Source organism: Rhopalosiphum padi, chromosome 1 (assembly GCF_020882245.1).
Source record: "Rhopalosiphum padi isolate XX-2018 chromosome 1, ASM2088224v1, whole genome shotgun sequence".
NCBI lineage: Eukaryota > Metazoa > Arthropoda > Insecta > Hemiptera > Aphididae > Rhopalosiphum > Rhopalosiphum padi.
The window spans coordinates 92615761-92634572 of NC_083597.1; the positions used below are offsets into that span (position 1 = coordinate 92615761).

Consider the following 18812-nt stretch of genomic DNA (forward strand, 5'->3'; position numbering starts at 1 on the left):
AAACTCGGTAACCGTTGGCAATATTTTCAGATAACGAAATGATAATTTATCTAATATCTATCACGATCGTGATATCTATATTTATTATATACTATATAGTAAAACCATAGTGTATTAATTATAGTCCGTAGTCGCTAGTATTCCGAGTTCCTAATTCTTCGGTTTTCGGTGTTTTCACTAATCACTAATTAATTTAATTTTAATATTTTTAAATTTAAACACAATATTTAAAGTTTAAAAACCATAACTAAGTAAAATGTAAATACAAAATCATTATCAAGTCCTGTAGGCTGTAATTTGTCAATTGTTTTTACCTCTTAATACTTTATTTTACAAAATGAGTTGCCTCCTTAGTAAATTGTGCAGGTAAAACTACTTTAAAACTAGAGAATATATCAGTAATGTCAAAACCCTAACTGATTAAATTTTTATTTTTATTGACATACAACAAGTTAACTTTTATTTGTTAACTATTTATTGTTTTATTAAGTATTAAGTCAGCTGTTCAGCTACGGAAATTATCTGTGCCTGCTAATACTCTCCTTGCGAGAAGATCATTCAATCGGCCAAATCATAATTTAAAGAGATTTCAAAGTCAATCAAATTCTCTTTTAGGACCTTCTTTATTTTGTATATCTGTAAGAATTTAATAAGTATTTCACATTTGTAAAAACTTTAATTCCAAATAAAATTTTTTTCTTTTAGGTTTGCACTGGTACAGTTGTGTTAGCATCTATTATTCAATATGAGCGACTTCGTGTTAAGCAAATCAATACCTTTGAATTTTATAGAAATGCTATCAAAAAAAAAAATGAGGTTAAACTATTTAAATTAATTTTTAATAATCAAAAAACTTAAAATAGAATAAGATTAATTTAAGGAATATGTTTTACATTTTCTGTTGCTTAAATAAAACATAACAATTTATTATCATAATTTCTAATTTGATTAAAACTGGTTTTTTATATATTTTATTCAACTAGTGTACTTATATTGTATCATATTTTTTATTTATAGAGTCTTATTTCTAAGTTAAAAAATAGTTTTAACAATCTAGAACCATCAGAGAAAGTATTTGGTACCATACTTTTATTAAATGGCATTGTTTTTCTCGCATGGCAAATACCTCGGTGGCAACATGTCATGATCAAATATTTTATGACTGATGCACTTGCTAGTAAGTTTATTTAATAAAATCATATTTATATATATAGTTTGTTGTAGGCCAGGTATATGGAAAATTAGTATTTTATTTTTGCGATGGGGTAATCCGCTTGCAAACTACTTATTATTTTTCCAAATGGTCAGCTATTTTTCTAGTTTATTGCAGGCAAACTAACAGTAGTTAGGCCTTTTAAAAATTAAAATTATTATACAGTAATTGTATTGTAATTTATTGTTTGTACAAAAAAAGAAATGTAGAATTTTAATATGTAAACTGTATAAGTACCTAATTTATTTATTTAGTGAAGTTGTGTATTATCATTCAGTTTTTTTCACAATTTGGAGGTGAGGATTATCAAAAAATTTCTTGCAAAACAAATAGATACGTTAATTGGAAAAATAATGTGCTGTGTAGCTTAAAATGCCACAAAAATACAACATTTAACAATAAGTAAATAAAATTAATTATAAAATAATAATAGTCAAAACTGTACAATAATATACAACTTCACTAAATAAATATAATAAGTACTTATACAATTTACATATTATTATTCTTTTGTTCTTTTTTTTGTACAAGTAATTAATTACAATAAAATTAATTAGTTATTGTTTTTAAAAGACTTAACTGCTCTTAATTTATTTGTCAATTCGTCTGCAATAAGCCTAAAAACAGCAAGTCGTTTAGAAAAATAAAAAATAGTTTGCAAAGAGCCTAATCTTTTTGCAAAAAGGCTAATTTTTCATATGGTCTACAATACATATATATATATATGTAATATTAATTTAGTTTAAATTATGATAAAAGCTCACTGGCAAATCTCTTCACTTATTAGATAATAACTAGGGCCCGGATTTAAATGCACTTAAAACCATACAAATATGCTCTAAAAAATAGCCAAAAATGCATTTTACCACAAAAATGACCTTAAAATGCCGCATATATTTTATTCAATTTGTAATTTATATATAAGCTATAATCATTATTTATTATTTTATTAAAAAAAAAAAAATTGAAAATTTGAGATGATGACTTGATGCTGACACGCTTACGTTTTGGCCGTTTTAAGGAAATATTATTCATTCTAAACATACCAAAATATAGATTAAAATGTATGTAAAATTAAAATTCTAAGAGCCTATTAAACTTACTAAATTTTGAGCATTGCATTGAACAATAATATGTTGTTTAATATTAATATGTTCAAACTCCAAAGATCTTCTATTTATCGTACATTGAACAATTATGCATTAAAAACCAATAAAATGACCCAATAATGCTAAAATTGAATAAATGTCAAAATATGCAAAAAAAAAAATGCAAAATACAATTTGTAGCTTTAAAACTCTCATTACATGAAACGAATTATGTACTTAGAAAGCATTGTGTAAGATCAACCAAAAAAATATGCACTTTTCATTGAAATCCGGGCCCTAATAATAAGTAAGAGTATAACTAATTTAAAAAAAAAATTTATTTTAGGAAAAATTCCAGTGTCGTCACTTCTTCTAAGTGCATTCAGTCACAGTTCTCCAGTACACTTCTGTTTCAATATGTATGCTCTTCATACATTTTGTCGAGGTACATGTTAAATATTGAATTAATTTTTTTATTTATTTTTAACTAACATTTTTTGACCAAGGTGTGATCCAACCATGGGGTGATATGGGCCCTGAAGAATTCACTGCAATGTATATAAGTGGTTGTGTTGTTTCATCATTAGCTAGTATTATGTTTAGACGAAGCTTTAAATTTCCAGGAAATAGTTTAGGTGCTGTAAGTATAACCCTATTTTAAATTTTTTTTTATAAGCAAGTACTTGTAACTGAGAATTAATTAAATAGTTTTATTGTGTTTCTAGTCTGGTGCTATATTATCAGTTGTTGGATACTTTTCATTATCGCATCCTGATCAAAAATTGGGTATAATATTTTTACCAAATATTCAATTTGATGCAATTCATGTAAGTCTTAAAATATTTCATAATATTTATTTGACCAACATTTATTTTATTTTTATTTAAATTACTGTCAGTGAAAAATACTTTATCCCCAACTAGGTTTTCAAAATAATCCTAAATTTAAAATTACTGATTAGTTCCTTTTGATACTGAATAAAGCAGTATCAAAAATTATTTTAAATTGTAATTTTTTATTTACTGTATTGTAAAATACTTAAGATTTAGTTTTGAATTATTTAGATTCACAAAATATTTAGTATAATTATTTTATAAAAAACAAAATATTGATTAAATTATTAGTGATAAACATGATTAGCTTAATTAGAACTTAACTTATAAGACGACTTATCTTACCTAATTTAAATACCTATAACATTAATATTTTAATATATTTTCAGGCATTAACTGGCATAATATCGTTAGACATAATGGGATTAATTTTGAGGTGGCAAATGTTCGACCATGCAGCTCATTTAGGAGGAACATTATTTGGAATGTGAGTAAAGAAACCAATCATTTTATTCAATAGATATTAACGTGTTCACTATACATTAAATTTAAAAATTTCAATTACATATATACGAGGTCTGTTCAAAATGTTTCCGAACTATCATACCTAAAAATAGATAAATTATAGAATAATTTATAATTTAGCTATATTTCCAAATAAACTAGAAATTACTATCTACTAGTTAAACTATTTACTGTGTGTGTTTAGTCATGTGTATTGTGCAATTTTTAAGATGACTAATATTCATAAACAACGAATCAGTATTAAATTAAGTATTAAACTATGTAAATCTTATAATGAGACTAATCAAATGATGCAAAATGCTTATGGTGATCAGTATTTAGAACTTCACAGTCTTACAACTAGTGAAAACATTTTAAAGACAGTCGGTAATCAGTTGTTGATGATTTAAGTTGAGGACATTCATCAACATCAACAGACGATACTTTATAACAAAAGTCAATGAAATTGTGGAAAATTGTAACATTTTAGTTGGTTCATGTCATGGAATCTTGGCAGAAAAATTTAAAAACACATCGTTGCATCCAAATGTACCTCTAGGTAGATGTCACAAGATATGAAAGACAATCGTATCACCATGTATCAAGAAAATTTTTAGATCGTGCAAATTGTGATGAAATGTCCATAAAGCAAATTATAACAGGTGGTAAGATGTGGGTCTATGGTTATGATGTTGAGAACAAATTCTGATCATCACAATGGGTCAGCAAATTTTCTCCAAGGCTAAAAAAAATTTGTCAGGTCAAATCAAATATCAAAGTCATGCTAACAATATTTTGACAGTCTGGGAGTTAATCATAACAAATTTTTTCTTGAAAAAAACTGTTAATCAATAAAACTGAAGAATACTTTAAGGGTGATAACTGTTAAGTCTCAATAACTTGTAGGTAAGCACCATATTTATAAAATAAAATTCTAAGACTTTTTAAGCAGACTTCTTATTTAATATTGTATCTTAAAATTAAAAACAGATTTGTAAATTATTATTTTATATATTTAACCTAGAATGCTAACCATTCATCAAACAACAAACACTGATAATTTAAAAAATAATATTTTTCATGTTAATTATATGCTCCCATCTATTTATCTTACATATTCTTAAATATCTAAAATTAAACATTTCATTGCTATCAGATAATCATTGTCCATTCATGCTGGTAAGTAAATCATGAAAAATTTACTGAATATAACTTATTCTTTATAACTACACAATGAACCTGTTTGTCAATTTGACGAGTGAGAGCAATAAACGTGTGTAAGGTTAGTTTCTATGGTTTAAAAACATGGATATGAAAAATGAAAGAATTATTATCATACTTTATTTTATGTATATAAAATGTAACAAGACTATTTAATAAAGTTCCATTATAAATGTTATTATATTTGTTAAATAGTCCTGAGTAGTGATGGGTCGAACTGTTCGAATCTCGAACCGAACCGATCCGAACCCTTGATGTTCGGTTCGATTCGAAATTCGAACTCGGCACGAAAAAAATTCGAACCGAACTATCAAACATCTTTTACTGTTCGAAAATCGAACTTGAAAATATTTGTCGAACCTGACTTACTGACCACGATAGTTCAGAGACCAAATATTTGTACAATTCTTCAAAATTTATTTAAAAAAAATAAAAATTGATAATCATTTTTTAGAAATAATTAGACTATTGGCGATAGAAAGTTATAAACTGTAACAGGCACCTTATGTATCATTTATAATAATAATGATAAAAAATATTGAGTTCGAGTTCGAGTTCGACTTAAAATGATTCTAGGTTTGTTTCGGTTCGGTTCGGTTCGGTAGAAAATATGAAGATTCGGTTCGGTTCGAGTTCGAAAAAATAATTTAAAGTTCGGTTCAAGTTCGGTTCGATTTAAAAAATCAGAGTTCGACCCATCACTAGTCCTGAGACACTATGACTACAGTGCAGAGGTCGAGAACCTGCGGCTCCGGAGCCGCATGTGGCTCTAACATGCAACCTGCGGCTCTTTGGATAATTATCAATCGAGACCCGTAATATATAAATTATATTATTCCCGCATTATTATAGTGATAAATAAAGTTTTTCTATATTTTCTAAATTTAAGACGTATTATTATGTTTTTATTGCCTACCATTTTCTCAATGAAATAATAATACTATCTTTATTCTAATATAATATGTACTAATAAAGTAATAATTTATACACCACAATTAAAAAAAAAGGTTGTTCAAACCTGTGCGGCTCCCTGGAAATCATAGTTTTGTAATTTTTAAAAAAATGGCTCTTTCCTACGAAAAGGTTCCCTACCCCTGCTATAGTGTATAATTACAGTAAATTACTGTAGTAATTACAACCATTCTACTGTAAAATATATAATGAGTGTACCTCATCAAATTAGATCACTGTAATGGATTTATTAACTTGAATTCAATGATTAATCATTATAAATTATTCTGGATGAAACAGTTTAACTTTTTAGTTACCTAAGATACCAAACAGTTATTTTAATAATAATATTAAACTGATGTTTCTATTGGATCTGAGAATAACTACAAATGTATTAATTTTACAATGATGTTTTTTTGTTATTATTTTTGTTTGTATGAAGATACGTTGCCTAGTAAAAAAAATTTTGTAATCATCAACTTTGATGTTGGTTTCTTTTAGAAAATTGGTTCTAATCAATACTTTTGGGAGGTCAAAATTGAAAATTCTTAATACTTTTTAAATTTATAGGGAAAATCTAAAAAAAAAAATGAACATATTTTGTTAAAATAATTGTTTGTGTTATCTTGGTTACTTAAAAGTAAACCATCTCACTTAGAATTATTTTCATTGTATACAGTGATTTATTATTGAATTAAAATTTACACGTCATCCTCTACAATGCTACTCAATAATGAGATACACTGGACTCCTATAGTAGACCACAGTAGTGGTTACACACTTTTCACTATTCACTAGATCAGTGGTTTTCAACCTTTTTGGGTCTACGGCTCCTTTTGATTTTGGAATCAAATATACGGCTCCCATACAAATAATGATAATAATAAAAACATATTGTTTACAATTTTATTATTAGTTTATACTATGGACGCGGCTCCTTTAATAATAACCAACGACGCCCCTGGGAGCCGCGACGCACAGGTTGAAAACTACTGCACTAGATATTATTTAACATGGATATTCAATACAATGATTATTATTAATAAATTGTATGTATAGTGTATAGTTGTGTTTATTCTTATTTAATAACTCTACTGTTTTTTTTTTATAGATTTTGGTACAAATATATGTCAACATATGTATGGGATAATCGAAAATATATTGTAAAAAACTGGATAACCTTAAAAAAAATTATTCAACAAGTCAAAGATAAATGAAATAGAAATATTGTAAATTTATAAATGTTTAATGATTTTTCTATAAAATGTTGTTAATAATATTGTTTAACAAATAAGATATTGAATGTCAAAAATGTTGTAATTAATAATTTTGTTAAATAAATTGATGAGATTTTAAATTTTGAATGGAGCAATGTTGATGAACAACTAGCTTGAGTAAAGAGTATCTAGACACAAATTAAATAATTAATCATATCTATTAACATTGATCTACTAAACACCGACTGTACAGTATAACGGTGCCCACTTTTCCACCTTTTTATTTTATTTTGAAAATAATAATACAGTAAAATCTCCCCCCAACAGACTCCTCCTAATAGCAGACATTTTTTTGGTGACCGGGGAGTGGTAGAGACATTTACCCTTTATACTATTCAAAAATGTATTCATTCTGAATAGTAAACGAAATGTTAATGATCAAGAATGTACGGTTTTCAGAGGTTAGACCAGAGTTAAAACTGCTAGATTAACAAAAATGACGGATTAATGGAAGTTTACATAAAACACATTTTTACTTAGGTATTTTGAAAAACCTTAATTTATTTTATTAAAAGATACACGGATACGTATTAATTTATTGCCATGTTAAATTAATTTTTTAATGGGAAATGTCTAAAAAAATTATCTTTTTTTTTGTTTAAAATTTTAATAAGTTTAACTTATTCTTGTAATCATTTAAGCAAAAATAATAAAAATAAACTTAAAATATAGCCAAATTACTGGGTGTACCAAATTATTGCACGGCTGGATTAACGAATTATGTATTATACAGGATTAACACGCTTAATTTAGATAATTTTTTAACTTTCTTTAAGTGCAATATCCTTTATATTGTAATAAATTATAAGTTCTTTAATTTATGTTCACATTTGACACCTTTGCCATTAACCTTCAACTGACCGCTAAAAATATTTTATTCATACTTATATTTCTATATTTAAAAAAAAATCATTAAGTAAGGGTAGTGTTACCACTGGGTGACTCCTCCCATCAAGTATTCATGTACTATATTTTCTATTATCACATATTCTTATTGTTCCTAAAGGAACAGATTGTATATACCGTATAAAAATAAAAAATAAATATTTAATTTTTTTTGTTATATTATTATTTATTACTAATAATTGACTACAGTCTACGACCTAACTCACCTAAGGTATCACAAATCAATAATTCTGAAAACATAAATCCAAATAAACAAAACACTGATTTAGCTTGTTGAAAATAGAGGTCCAGTTGTCGCACACACGCGCAGAATCCGGTGTTGAGAGATGCTGCTAACGTGAATACGTGATTGGAACGCATGCACTGGTGAAAAAGATGACATAGTCATGCCGACCAGAGTGGCTGGTGGTCGCAAGCTTCTGCGTTTTCAAGAAACCGGCTTCTCCTTGGCGGCAGAGACCCTTTTAACTTTTTCGGCCATACCTTATCTTTGGCGGCACATAAGCACATTAGAAAGTCAAACATCTTACGCTTCATTGTCACAAATACGTATCAGTTTCTACTGTTTCTAGTTTTCTACGTGACCTTACAATGTAAATCGTTTCTTTCAACAGTGATAAAGATTTATATTTGGACTTAAGGAGTAATCATTATCTGCACACGACAACTTACCGTAATAGGTACCGTTATTTATTTATTATTCAAGCTGTATACAATAATATGTGAGCATAATATCAATATATCATTACAACAGGAAAGACTACTTACAAAGGCTATGTACCTATTTTTAATGTTCTTAATGTCGTGATTTCAGCATAAGAAAAAAATATGTTATAAATATATAAATATAATATTAAAAATATTTAACATTTAATATTAAAATATTTTTATTCGTATACGAAAGTATATTATAACCTAATACCTACTAACCTCATAGAGTCATAGGTTTAAATAATTTCGTTGCTAATGGATAATAACAACATTACTCTAACTGACAAAAAACACATTTTACACTTTTTCGAGTATAAAATACAATAACAATACATAAATACAAAATTATACTAGAGACGTATTATAATAAATAAATCTAATTAATTTAAATAACATATATTTTACTAATTATATTATTCAAGAAGTAGCGCGTGCAATATATACACATTTAATTTATTAAATAGATACTAATTCAATGAAGTCCAAGTTGGGGACAAATGTCCAACAACTGCGTAGGATCTATGAACCATGTATCGTTGGACGAAATCCGTCGGTGAATAATTTGAATCACACTACAATAGCTGCTATCTACCATGCGATGTTTACATTAACCGTAAGAAAAATTCGAAAATGCGAAATAAAAATAAGATATTCAAAATATAAAACTATAGATCGCTCGGTATATGTGTATGAATTACACTTACCCGGGCACCGATATTCAGTATAGGTATAGTGTTAATGTTTATAATATATAGGTAACCAATGGCTTATATAGGGGGGTTAGGGGTTCAAACACCCTCTGAAATGTATGGTTGATGCGGGCATTGATTTTGATTGTATAATTAATTAGAATTTAAGAATAGAAATTTTTTTAACCCCCCCACCCCTTAATTAAATTAATTTTCATATACACCACTGTAAGTTACTACTGGATTTTAACCACGGTAAATGATAATTACCAAATTACCAATTATACCACTAACATTAAAATTGAAATATGCATTAGATATAATAAACAACTACTGTTAACGGCTGTATAATATCGCCATTCGCCGTTCTTTATCCCACGTCTGTACCGCATCAACACTATCTACGTATCTAATGAACCATCTTATGTTAATGCTAATTTGAACCTTATTTTATATTTCTTTAAAGTATTGTTATTTCGTTTTTCTGTATTCTTTTATATTTAAAATAATCAAATTGTATAAATACATTAGACATATTATATTGTAACAAAAATGTCAAAAAGGTAACACCCGCTTAAATATATTATATAAATAATATAAAATGTCTAAGCGACATTTTTGAAAAAATATTTTATGATTAATATGATATTAAAAATGTATATTGTCATTGAAAAATGTAAAAAAATTATGCTTATAGTTTTAGAATTTAATAGAAAAAAATATCATTGCTTTTCAATTTTGTTTTATTATGACTTCAAATTATGAAAAAAAAATTTCGAAAACTACAAAATATACATTTTTAAGTTTTAACTACATTTAAAGGATAGAGGTATCTAAATATCTAATTGAGTACTATACGTAAAATTTTATTGAAATTTTAAATGTAACAGTAACAATTAAATCAAGACTCATTTTTCAGGGTGGGTTAATACATTTCAAGCTAATAAGAGTTAATTTATTTATTATTAAAATCTGTATACTTTTGAGTTTTGAATATCTTATAATCTTTCATTTCACTCAGTATTACATAAATTTACATTATACTCGTAAAATATTATAATGTCAATTGTCAATAAAAATAAACATTTGATACAAGAAGATATCTACTGCAGGTTTTCATTTATTTTATTTATAAAAATAAATAAAATTTAAAACATTTTTTTTCAGGTGATTTTTATAGCGGTAATATTTGCGACTATTGTTGAACACAGGCATATGTTGAATATTTATTGGAAAACTTTGTCAAATATTAAATTCGAAATTTTAGACAAAATGGTTAGTTTGATAATTTTGTAAAACGTAATATTAAACAGCAATAACATATATAGAGGCCAGTATACTATTAGACAGTTATATACTTATATCTTATATGCATTAAAGCTAAATAGTATTTACCGTAGTAATACATATTAATTAGCAAATAATAATATTACAGGTAGGATTTAATTTTTATATTTCATAGTCAGTTATTCCCATATTTTTTACCTATGTAAACCTAGGGCTGTGAAATAAACTCAAAAGTGTAATCTAAAATTCCAAATAACTAATAAGCATGCATTTAATTTTCTAAAAATATACAAAATTCATTTTTTTTAGTAAATTCTTTATTTATTTTATCTTATATATACATATGTATATTCTAGGTGTTATAAATTAAATTATTTAAAAATAATACTTTTATTTGGTAGGTTAATTATATTTTGACATATTTATAAGTTATAACTGGGTATAACAGTATCAAATGCACCACCCCCCACTACCCCAGCCTATTATACCATAAGGCATAAGAAATTGTTGATTCCATCAATGTTAAATAAACTTGATAGAATTCATGTAATTCTAGAACTGTTATAATTGTTTTAATACTATTCACTGCATATATAAAACCGTATAATATGATTCATTCAATAGGTATACATGCATTATTGCCGTCTACATAAACCATTTATTCTATTTCTAATTTATCAGTGATCGAATATATTCGATGTAATAATTTTTACATTGGATGTAATTTTATTACAGATATTGAAAGAGAACACTGTACTATCATTCTGGAAATATCTAAATAACGGAGAAAAAGCATTTGGTATTATAGCTTTCGTAAATGTTATCATCTATCTAGCCTGGAATGTGACAAAATGGAATTCTACAATGTTTAAATATTTTATAGTTAATGAAGGTAAGTTCTATAGGGCTATAGCTAATAGCTATAGCTCTTCTCATATTTTATAATTTATAATACTCATGATAATACTATATGTATTGATTTTTGGTTTACATAAAAATAAAATAGATCCGTCTAATTCCGTCATGAACAATGTATACACTATACAGTATACCAATATTTATTTTTAAAAATAACTATGATAAAAAATAGCCATTATTATCGGATTGGCTGGAGCTGTTGTAGTGTTGTGTTTTTCTGAAATATTCCCGTAGCGTGTTGGAAACATTACACATTTACAAAGCAATGTTTTTAAAAAACAATGTAAGTCTATAAGGAACGTTTCATTGTATATAATGTTTATATTGGAACTTAAATGTAGGAATACAATTCATGTTTTTGTGAAACATAACAGAAATGTTCAGGGAACCCGAAATATACCATTCTTATTTCTTATGTTGATAATACTTGATATTGGAACTTAAATTGAATATTAATGCGTAATAGCATATTTGTAACAGTTTCTTGCACGGCGGGAAAGCCCGAAAGCCCCAAAACATTTGTTATTCAAGTAGATACCGCTTTACTGTACATTGGGTATCGAGTTGATGAGTTGATGACTATTATGGATCTGTAAGATCTGTTAAATTTGAATAATTCAAATAATTCAATGATATATCATTACATACGAAAAATGATTCTTATGAATCCTACATCACTATAAAAAAATATCACATTTTGTACAATTATATAACTACAACTACCAACTCATAAAAGACCATCTACTCGTACGTATAATCTTCGTGAAAATAGGATACACTTTATCATTTATTACCCTGTAAATATTTTTCAATTCTATTTGTGGGACGTAAAATTGGTCTAATGGATCATAAATTCCTATGACTTACAATTTTTTAACTCATATATTTTGCGCATGCGCACCATAACAACGCAATATAATTTTTTTTTTAATGGCAACCCCTATATTGAATTATTAAATATAATTTTAGAATAAATCAATTTATTCAAGTAATTTTAATCTGTCAACTTGTATTCTTAACTTAAATTTTGTGAAATTAGAACTAGCTATAATTTAAAAAAAATGTATTAAATTTTATTTTATTTTTAATTTTTTTTTAATTTTAAGTAGGTACGTATTTTTTTCTTTTTAAACATCATATTATGATACATTTTACATGTATTATTAAATTAATAAATTATTTACCATTAATGAATTGTTATCTTATTATTATTTATTATTCTAAGGTTAGGATGTTTATGATTTTTTATATATATATTTTTAGGTTGTCCAATAGCTTCAATTCTTATATAGAAATGTGTTTCATGATATCTATATTAAAAATATCAAAATTTTACTTTGCATATAATTGCATATTTTACCATTTGACGGTTTTTTATACAAAATGCTGAAAAATACCAACATTTTATATTTTATTAATCGAATTTGAAGTAGGTATAAATTTGATTATTTGTATTTTACAAATATTATATATTTTATTATATTATAAATTTATAAATAGTAAATTATTTATTACTTTAATAATAAATGTATAATGTATTATTTTATGGTGTTTACTATTTAAAACAAAAAAAATACGTCCAACTAAAAAAAATATTAATTTAATACATTTTCTTTTAAATTATACCTATAGCTCTAATTTCGTCAATTTCGTCATTTTTGGGTTTAGAATACAATTTGACAAATTAAAATAACTCGAAAAAAATGTATTTATTCCAAAATGAGTCAAAGTAGAGGTTGCCTTAAAAAATGAAGTTGTATTGCGCATGCACAAAATACATAAGTTAAAAAATTGTAAGTCAATAGTCATAGGAATATATGATCCATTAGACCAGTTTAACTTATGTTCCACAAACAGAATTGAAAAATATTTATTGGGTAATGAATGATAAAGTATACCCTGCTTCCACGACACACTCTATAATAGTGTATAATGTATATACATTATACTTGATACTTTATACTTTTATACTTTTATACAAAAAACTAATATATATTAGCGTATGTGCCTCATCATCGACATAACAGACCTATTAATCCATTATAATTATTGTATACAAACCAAAAGTCAATGGCTTATTTAAAACAAAATACTATTTAAATCATACTTCAATTATAATAAAATAAATTATGTATTTTTAGACCAATCAAATTCCGTTTGGTCAAATTTACTTAGTTCGTTTAGTCACACTTCATTAAGGAGTTTAACAGCAAATGTTGTATATTTATATTATTCACTGTGTAAATTAGGTGAGTTAATAGTCGTTTAATAAATATCATAAATCATAATTTAATATAGGTTTCTATAGATATTATCAAATTGGTACGGTTTAATATAAATCTTATATTTTAATATCATTGTTGATGTTGGAAGGTATCTTATTAATTTAAATTTAAAAAAAGATAAAATAACAAGTCAAAAATGTAATCTTAATTTTAATTTTATTTCTTAAACATTAATAAATAAAAAAATTTAAAAGTCATTGTGAATATATTAATATTAATAAATTGTCATTTACCTACAACTTGTTTATATTATCAGTAAAAGCCCGAATCTCTAATATAATATTATGTACCTTATTACCTTGGAAATATTGGAAACTAAATGTATTAATGTACTGACCAATTAATATTTAATAATTATTGTTTTTCAGAGTAAATGTACCAACCTAATAATAAATATAACATAAATAGCAATAAATAATGATAATAAACGATTTTTTAAATAAAGTCTTATTAGAAATTTACGTTTTAAATTATAAGTATCTATATATCTTATAGGATTTGTACGAGCGTGGCCAATCTCCATATTTTCACCTTATATGGGAATAGAAGAATTTTTCGTTTTTTACATTAGTGCATGCTTGTTTTCATCTTTATCTAGAATTTACATTGAACCAAAACTAAATATGTTCAGCAAAAAGAGTAGACATGGTGCTGTAAGTGATCATCGATTGATAAATATTAAAATATATATATAATATATATATACATTTATACTTTAATACTTCTATATTTATATGTATATGTGTGTAAAAGTATTAATTATCTAATATTTAATCAAAACTTTTTAAATAACATTTTTTTTATGGAATGTTTTTGTTCATATAACATTTTCCGCGTGGTTTTTGCCTTGTAAGTCTGGAGCCATATCTGCTGTGTTTGGTTATATTGCATTAGGCTTTCCTAACCGCAAATTATTAACTATACCAATATTTGTCGAAGATCAACAAAGCCTTAGTGTCACAGCATTCGAAGTAAAAATAATGGTTTATTTAACAAAATTATTAACAAATAATGTAATGTAATTAACACAGGCTTTGCTGTGTCTGTTTCTTCTGATTATCTTGATTGTTTTCGTACTGAAATTTTCATGGATCAACTCGACAGGCATAATTTCAGGATGTATTTTTGGAATGTAAGTAAAACAGTCACTATAATTTATTTTTCTGAAAACTACACAATCGTTTTACGATGTCGTTATGTATTTGTTTTTATATTGATAATAAATATTTCCAATTAATATAATAAATATAACTAATTTAACATTTATGTAATTGTAAGATGTAGTTTAAAATGTAACTTCAGCAATGAGTAATACACACGTTAACAATATTGTATAATTTGAAGTTTTTATTAATGTCATATTCATCACTCGAGATCTAACATCTTATTGCTATTCTATATGGTATACCTACGCCCTACGGGTGAATATATAAGTTCCTACACGAGTACACGACTACACGAGACCTAGCACTTAGCAGGTAAAAAAAATACATGTTCTTACACGATAGAATAATTAAGATACGTATGTAAATTCCTACACTACATATTAATATATTATATTATTATACATATATAATTATTCAATAATTTCAATTAATTAAATCAATTAATTTCAATAATTATACAAATTATATATATTTTGTATAATGCTATAATTTATAAATTATCAATCTGATTATATTATTGTCATAAGTTTAAATAATATAATAAAAAAAAGGTGGCAAGTGGGTAACGCTCTGCTGTATAAAGTATATAATAGAGATGAGTAGATCACTATAATGGATGTATTAAATTTTAATGACAGTTATCATTGTAAACGAAAAACGATTGTGAACGGAGATGATTTGTCAGTCTAGGATAATATTAATAGGATATATTACATTATTACCTCTTTTTGGCTACATTCAAACTGTAGTATATCGTTATTTTACTCGATTTCGTAAAAAAAATAAATTTCATACGCTCATATATATATCATATGTGTATTAATTATTAACAATGGAATTTTTTTTTACAGTTACTTGAAAGAAAACTTATGTTATGATGTTATGAATAACCTTGTATTGAGTTTTTTAACCTAAGGTATAAATCACAAAACTTTTACGAATTTTCAAATTCAAATTTTCACGATTTTAACATATTTCGTAAATATGTATTTGAACTTAAAATGCTTATAAACAAAAATTGTGACTAACGATTTTTGATTAATTTTTACTACGATAAGTACAACTAATAATAAACCTTGTATTAAATTTTAAAGATTTTTTGGATAGCCAATTTTTTTCTTTAGTCTTTTCAAAAAAAAAAACTTTGAAAACTCAAAAATTTCAATTGTCTATAAATAGCTTAAAAAAGGTCAAAATATTTTGAAAAATTAATGGTAAATATAAAACACTAATATAAACATTTTGTGAAAATTTCAAGTATTTACAATGATTCGTTTTTGAATTACAGCAAAATAAAAAAATCGATTTTGTCAAAAACTGATTTTGCATAAAAATTCCCGTTTTTTCGTTACTTTTTTAGGGGTTTTCCTGACGCTTTCGACCTAGATGATTTTTCCTTTTCAAAGAGGGGCTGAAGTCAAAGCATTATTTCTACTCTAAATCGTGATGACAGACACTAAAATATAAACAAAATAAATAAATAAAAACATACATCATTGTAAAATCAATACAGTCCTCACTTCGTTCAGAATCTAAAAATAAAAATTATATTTGTGGTTCATTTCGGAAATTTATTTATGTTTAATATAATCGTATTAGTTAATTTTGTTAGTTAAGTATTTTACAATTTTTTGATTTATAAAATTTTCTTTTTCGGAATATTTTTGACTGATTTTTGTTTTTGTGTGACTAGATATCTGCAGTTCTTATTTTTATGTATCTTTACTTGAAATAGTTAGAGAATTTCAATAGCAACAATAACTACTATTGAAATATTATATTAAGTATTTAAATGTATATGAAATATGAAAATGAAGTATATTATGATATTTTTATTGTTTTATGATAGTACCCGAATGGCCGAATTAATACCTATCATCAATTTGATACCTAACTTATATTATAATATATTTATATATAATAAAGTATATTCTTTTTAGTTTTTACATACGTACCTTTTTTTATCGTGTAGGAACTTACACACGTTACACTTCACATAATATGTGGGAAACGTATGTAATTTTTTACCTACTGGCTACTACTATGAAATTATGATTCCCCGTACCTACTATCTAATATCTATTAACTGTTCTATTATATACATAATACATACAATATATATATAATATAAATAAGTCTGAAGTCATGAGTCATCATGACCAATTTTATTAAAAATGTTATTAAGTTTAAATATCATATAAATAATCAATCATCATCACATTTACTTATTGTAAAACTTGTAAATACAGATTGTAAATATTATGTTTTGTTCAATAAATAAAGAAGTTTAAATATTATTTGGTAAATCTAAGTATTTTCTAATTTCTAAATATTTACAATTCATATATACATGTAAATATTTACATAATAAAGACATATAGACATCACTTACGCTACATTTTTTATTTTTTAATACCAAAAATAAAAAACTTAAAAATTGATAAAAAAAAATTCCAAAATATTCAAAATAGCCAATTTGTAAACTTGATTTTTTTAGAAAAATTTAGATGGTAAAAACATTTATTTATGTCAAGTGATTGATTTTTTTTAATATCAATATTCTTGTTAAGTAAATTATGCAATGTACCTCTTTACCCAACCGTATAAAACTATAAAGTGTCCGCGTTATGCAGTTTTAACAATGGACCCTACAAAATTATCGCTTACCAGGCTACCTATCTAATAGTGCTCACTATTATTTCAAATACTAATTATTCCTAAAACAATAAGCATGCTATAAATTATAACTTGTATTACCTATTGAGTATTGGCTATTATAAATTATAACTTGTAATACCACTAATACCTATTGGCTTAATTGGCTATTAATTATTATAAATTATAACTTGTAATCATAGGCGTGTCCATGGGGGGTGTAGAGTATGCACCTGCACCCCCTGCGATTTCAGGTAACACCATGAATTAAGAAAAATTGTTCAAAAAAGGGGGCTAAAGCCCCTTAGCCCCATGGGTACGCACCAGGTTGCACACTCTGCGTCAAAGATCTGGACACGCCTATGCTTGTAATACATACTGGCTATTGCCTATTACTGAAAGTGTAAAATTAATTTTTTTAATTTTTATACAGTTTTTGGTACACATTAGGATCGAAAATCATTTGGAACAACAGAAAATATCTAAAAACTCTTGAAAACAATTACATCTTTGTAAATTAATATAATAAATATATTGTACGTACCTAATATTAATATTAAATACCGATAAGCTATAATATAATAAGCTCAGATTTGCTGCCCGGCACCTAAAAATATTTTGCTGTTCAGTTATGATCAAGACTAAAGTTAAAAGTCGACCAGTATCAAGCCCGGATTAAGGGGGGCCAGGGGGGCCAAGTCCCCGGGGCCCACGTGTGTAAAGGGCCCATAGTCTTCTCGTCTTAAAATTACATCGAGTGATAATTTTCACTTTTTATAGTACCTACAAGAATATTTTTATTTTTAATTTTTTTCTTGTTTGAACTAACATGCGATGGGGTCCGTCGACCGTGTTTACCACCTATAGCATGGTAAGTGGGGACACATAGCGTCATAGCTAGGTTTGTGTGTATAGGGAATGGGCATATATTTTGTTATCACTGTATTTAAAAATAGAATTGGGGAAATTTGTTCATGACGTGACCGACTCGGTCGTGGATCTTCACAAACAAGATAATTTGTCATCATTAATGATGTTCTTCAAAATTTAAGCTTCGATAAAACATTAGAAATATTTGCTACTCAAAAAGCTAGAAAAAAAATTTTTA

The 18812-nt window shown here is 25.9% G+C and overlaps 2 protein-coding genes across 2 annotated transcripts; both read left to right on the forward strand.

Moving 5' to 3' along the window:
* The first annotated feature begins 95 nt into the window (after positions 1–95).
* On the forward strand, positions 96–7174 carry LOC132917372 (presenilin-associated rhomboid-like protein, mitochondrial). The gene is made up of 9 exons (XM_060978090.1): positions 96–366; positions 491–638; positions 706–816; positions 1018–1177; positions 2648–2746; positions 2808–2941; positions 3027–3128; positions 3524–3621; positions 6922–7174. Exons 1-9 carry the CDS (start codon positions 338–340, stop codon positions 7025–7027), a joined length of 987 nt encoding a protein of 328 aa, XP_060834073.1. The 5' UTR covers positions 96–337; the 3' UTR covers positions 7028–7174.
* A 134-nt stretch (positions 7175–7308) lies between these two features.
* Positions 7309–15964, forward strand: LOC132927475 (presenilin-associated rhomboid-like protein A, mitochondrial). Its single transcript, XM_060992020.1, has 8 exons — positions 7309–9317; positions 10561–10668; positions 11416–11572; positions 13740–13847; positions 14379–14536; positions 14738–14854; positions 14915–15015; positions 15901–15964. Exons 1-8 carry the CDS (start codon positions 9180–9182, stop codon positions 15962–15964), a joined length of 951 nt encoding a protein of 316 aa, XP_060848003.1. The 5' UTR covers positions 7309–9179.
* Positions 15965–18812: the final 2848 nt, after the last annotated feature.

Excerpts from the sequence above, each read along its gene's own strand:
- LOC132917372 (XM_060978090.1), top strand. The coding sequence starts at position 338 with ATGAGTTGCCTCCTTAGTAAATTGTGCAG. Across the intron at positions 3,129-3,523 it reads TTCAATTTGATGCAATTCAT|GCATTAACTGGCATAATATC; the intron begins GTAAGTCTTAAA and ends ATATATTTTCAG. Across the intron at positions 3,622-6,921 it reads GGAGGAACATTATTTGGAAT|ATTTTGGTACAAATATATGT; the intron begins GTGAGTAAAGAA and ends TTTTTTTTATAG.
- LOC132927475 (XM_060992020.1), top strand. The coding sequence starts at position 9,180 with ATGAAGTCCAAGTTGGGGACAAATGTCCAACAACTGCGTAGGATCTAT. Across the intron at positions 9,318-10,560 it reads ATGCGATGTTTACATTAACC|GTGATTTTTATAGCGGTAAT; the intron begins GTAAGAAAAATT and ends ATTTTTTTTCAG. Across the intron at positions 14,537-14,737 it reads AAAAGAGTAGACATGGTGCT|TCTGGAGCCATATCTGCTGT; the intron begins GTAAGTGATCAT and ends TTGCCTTGTAAG.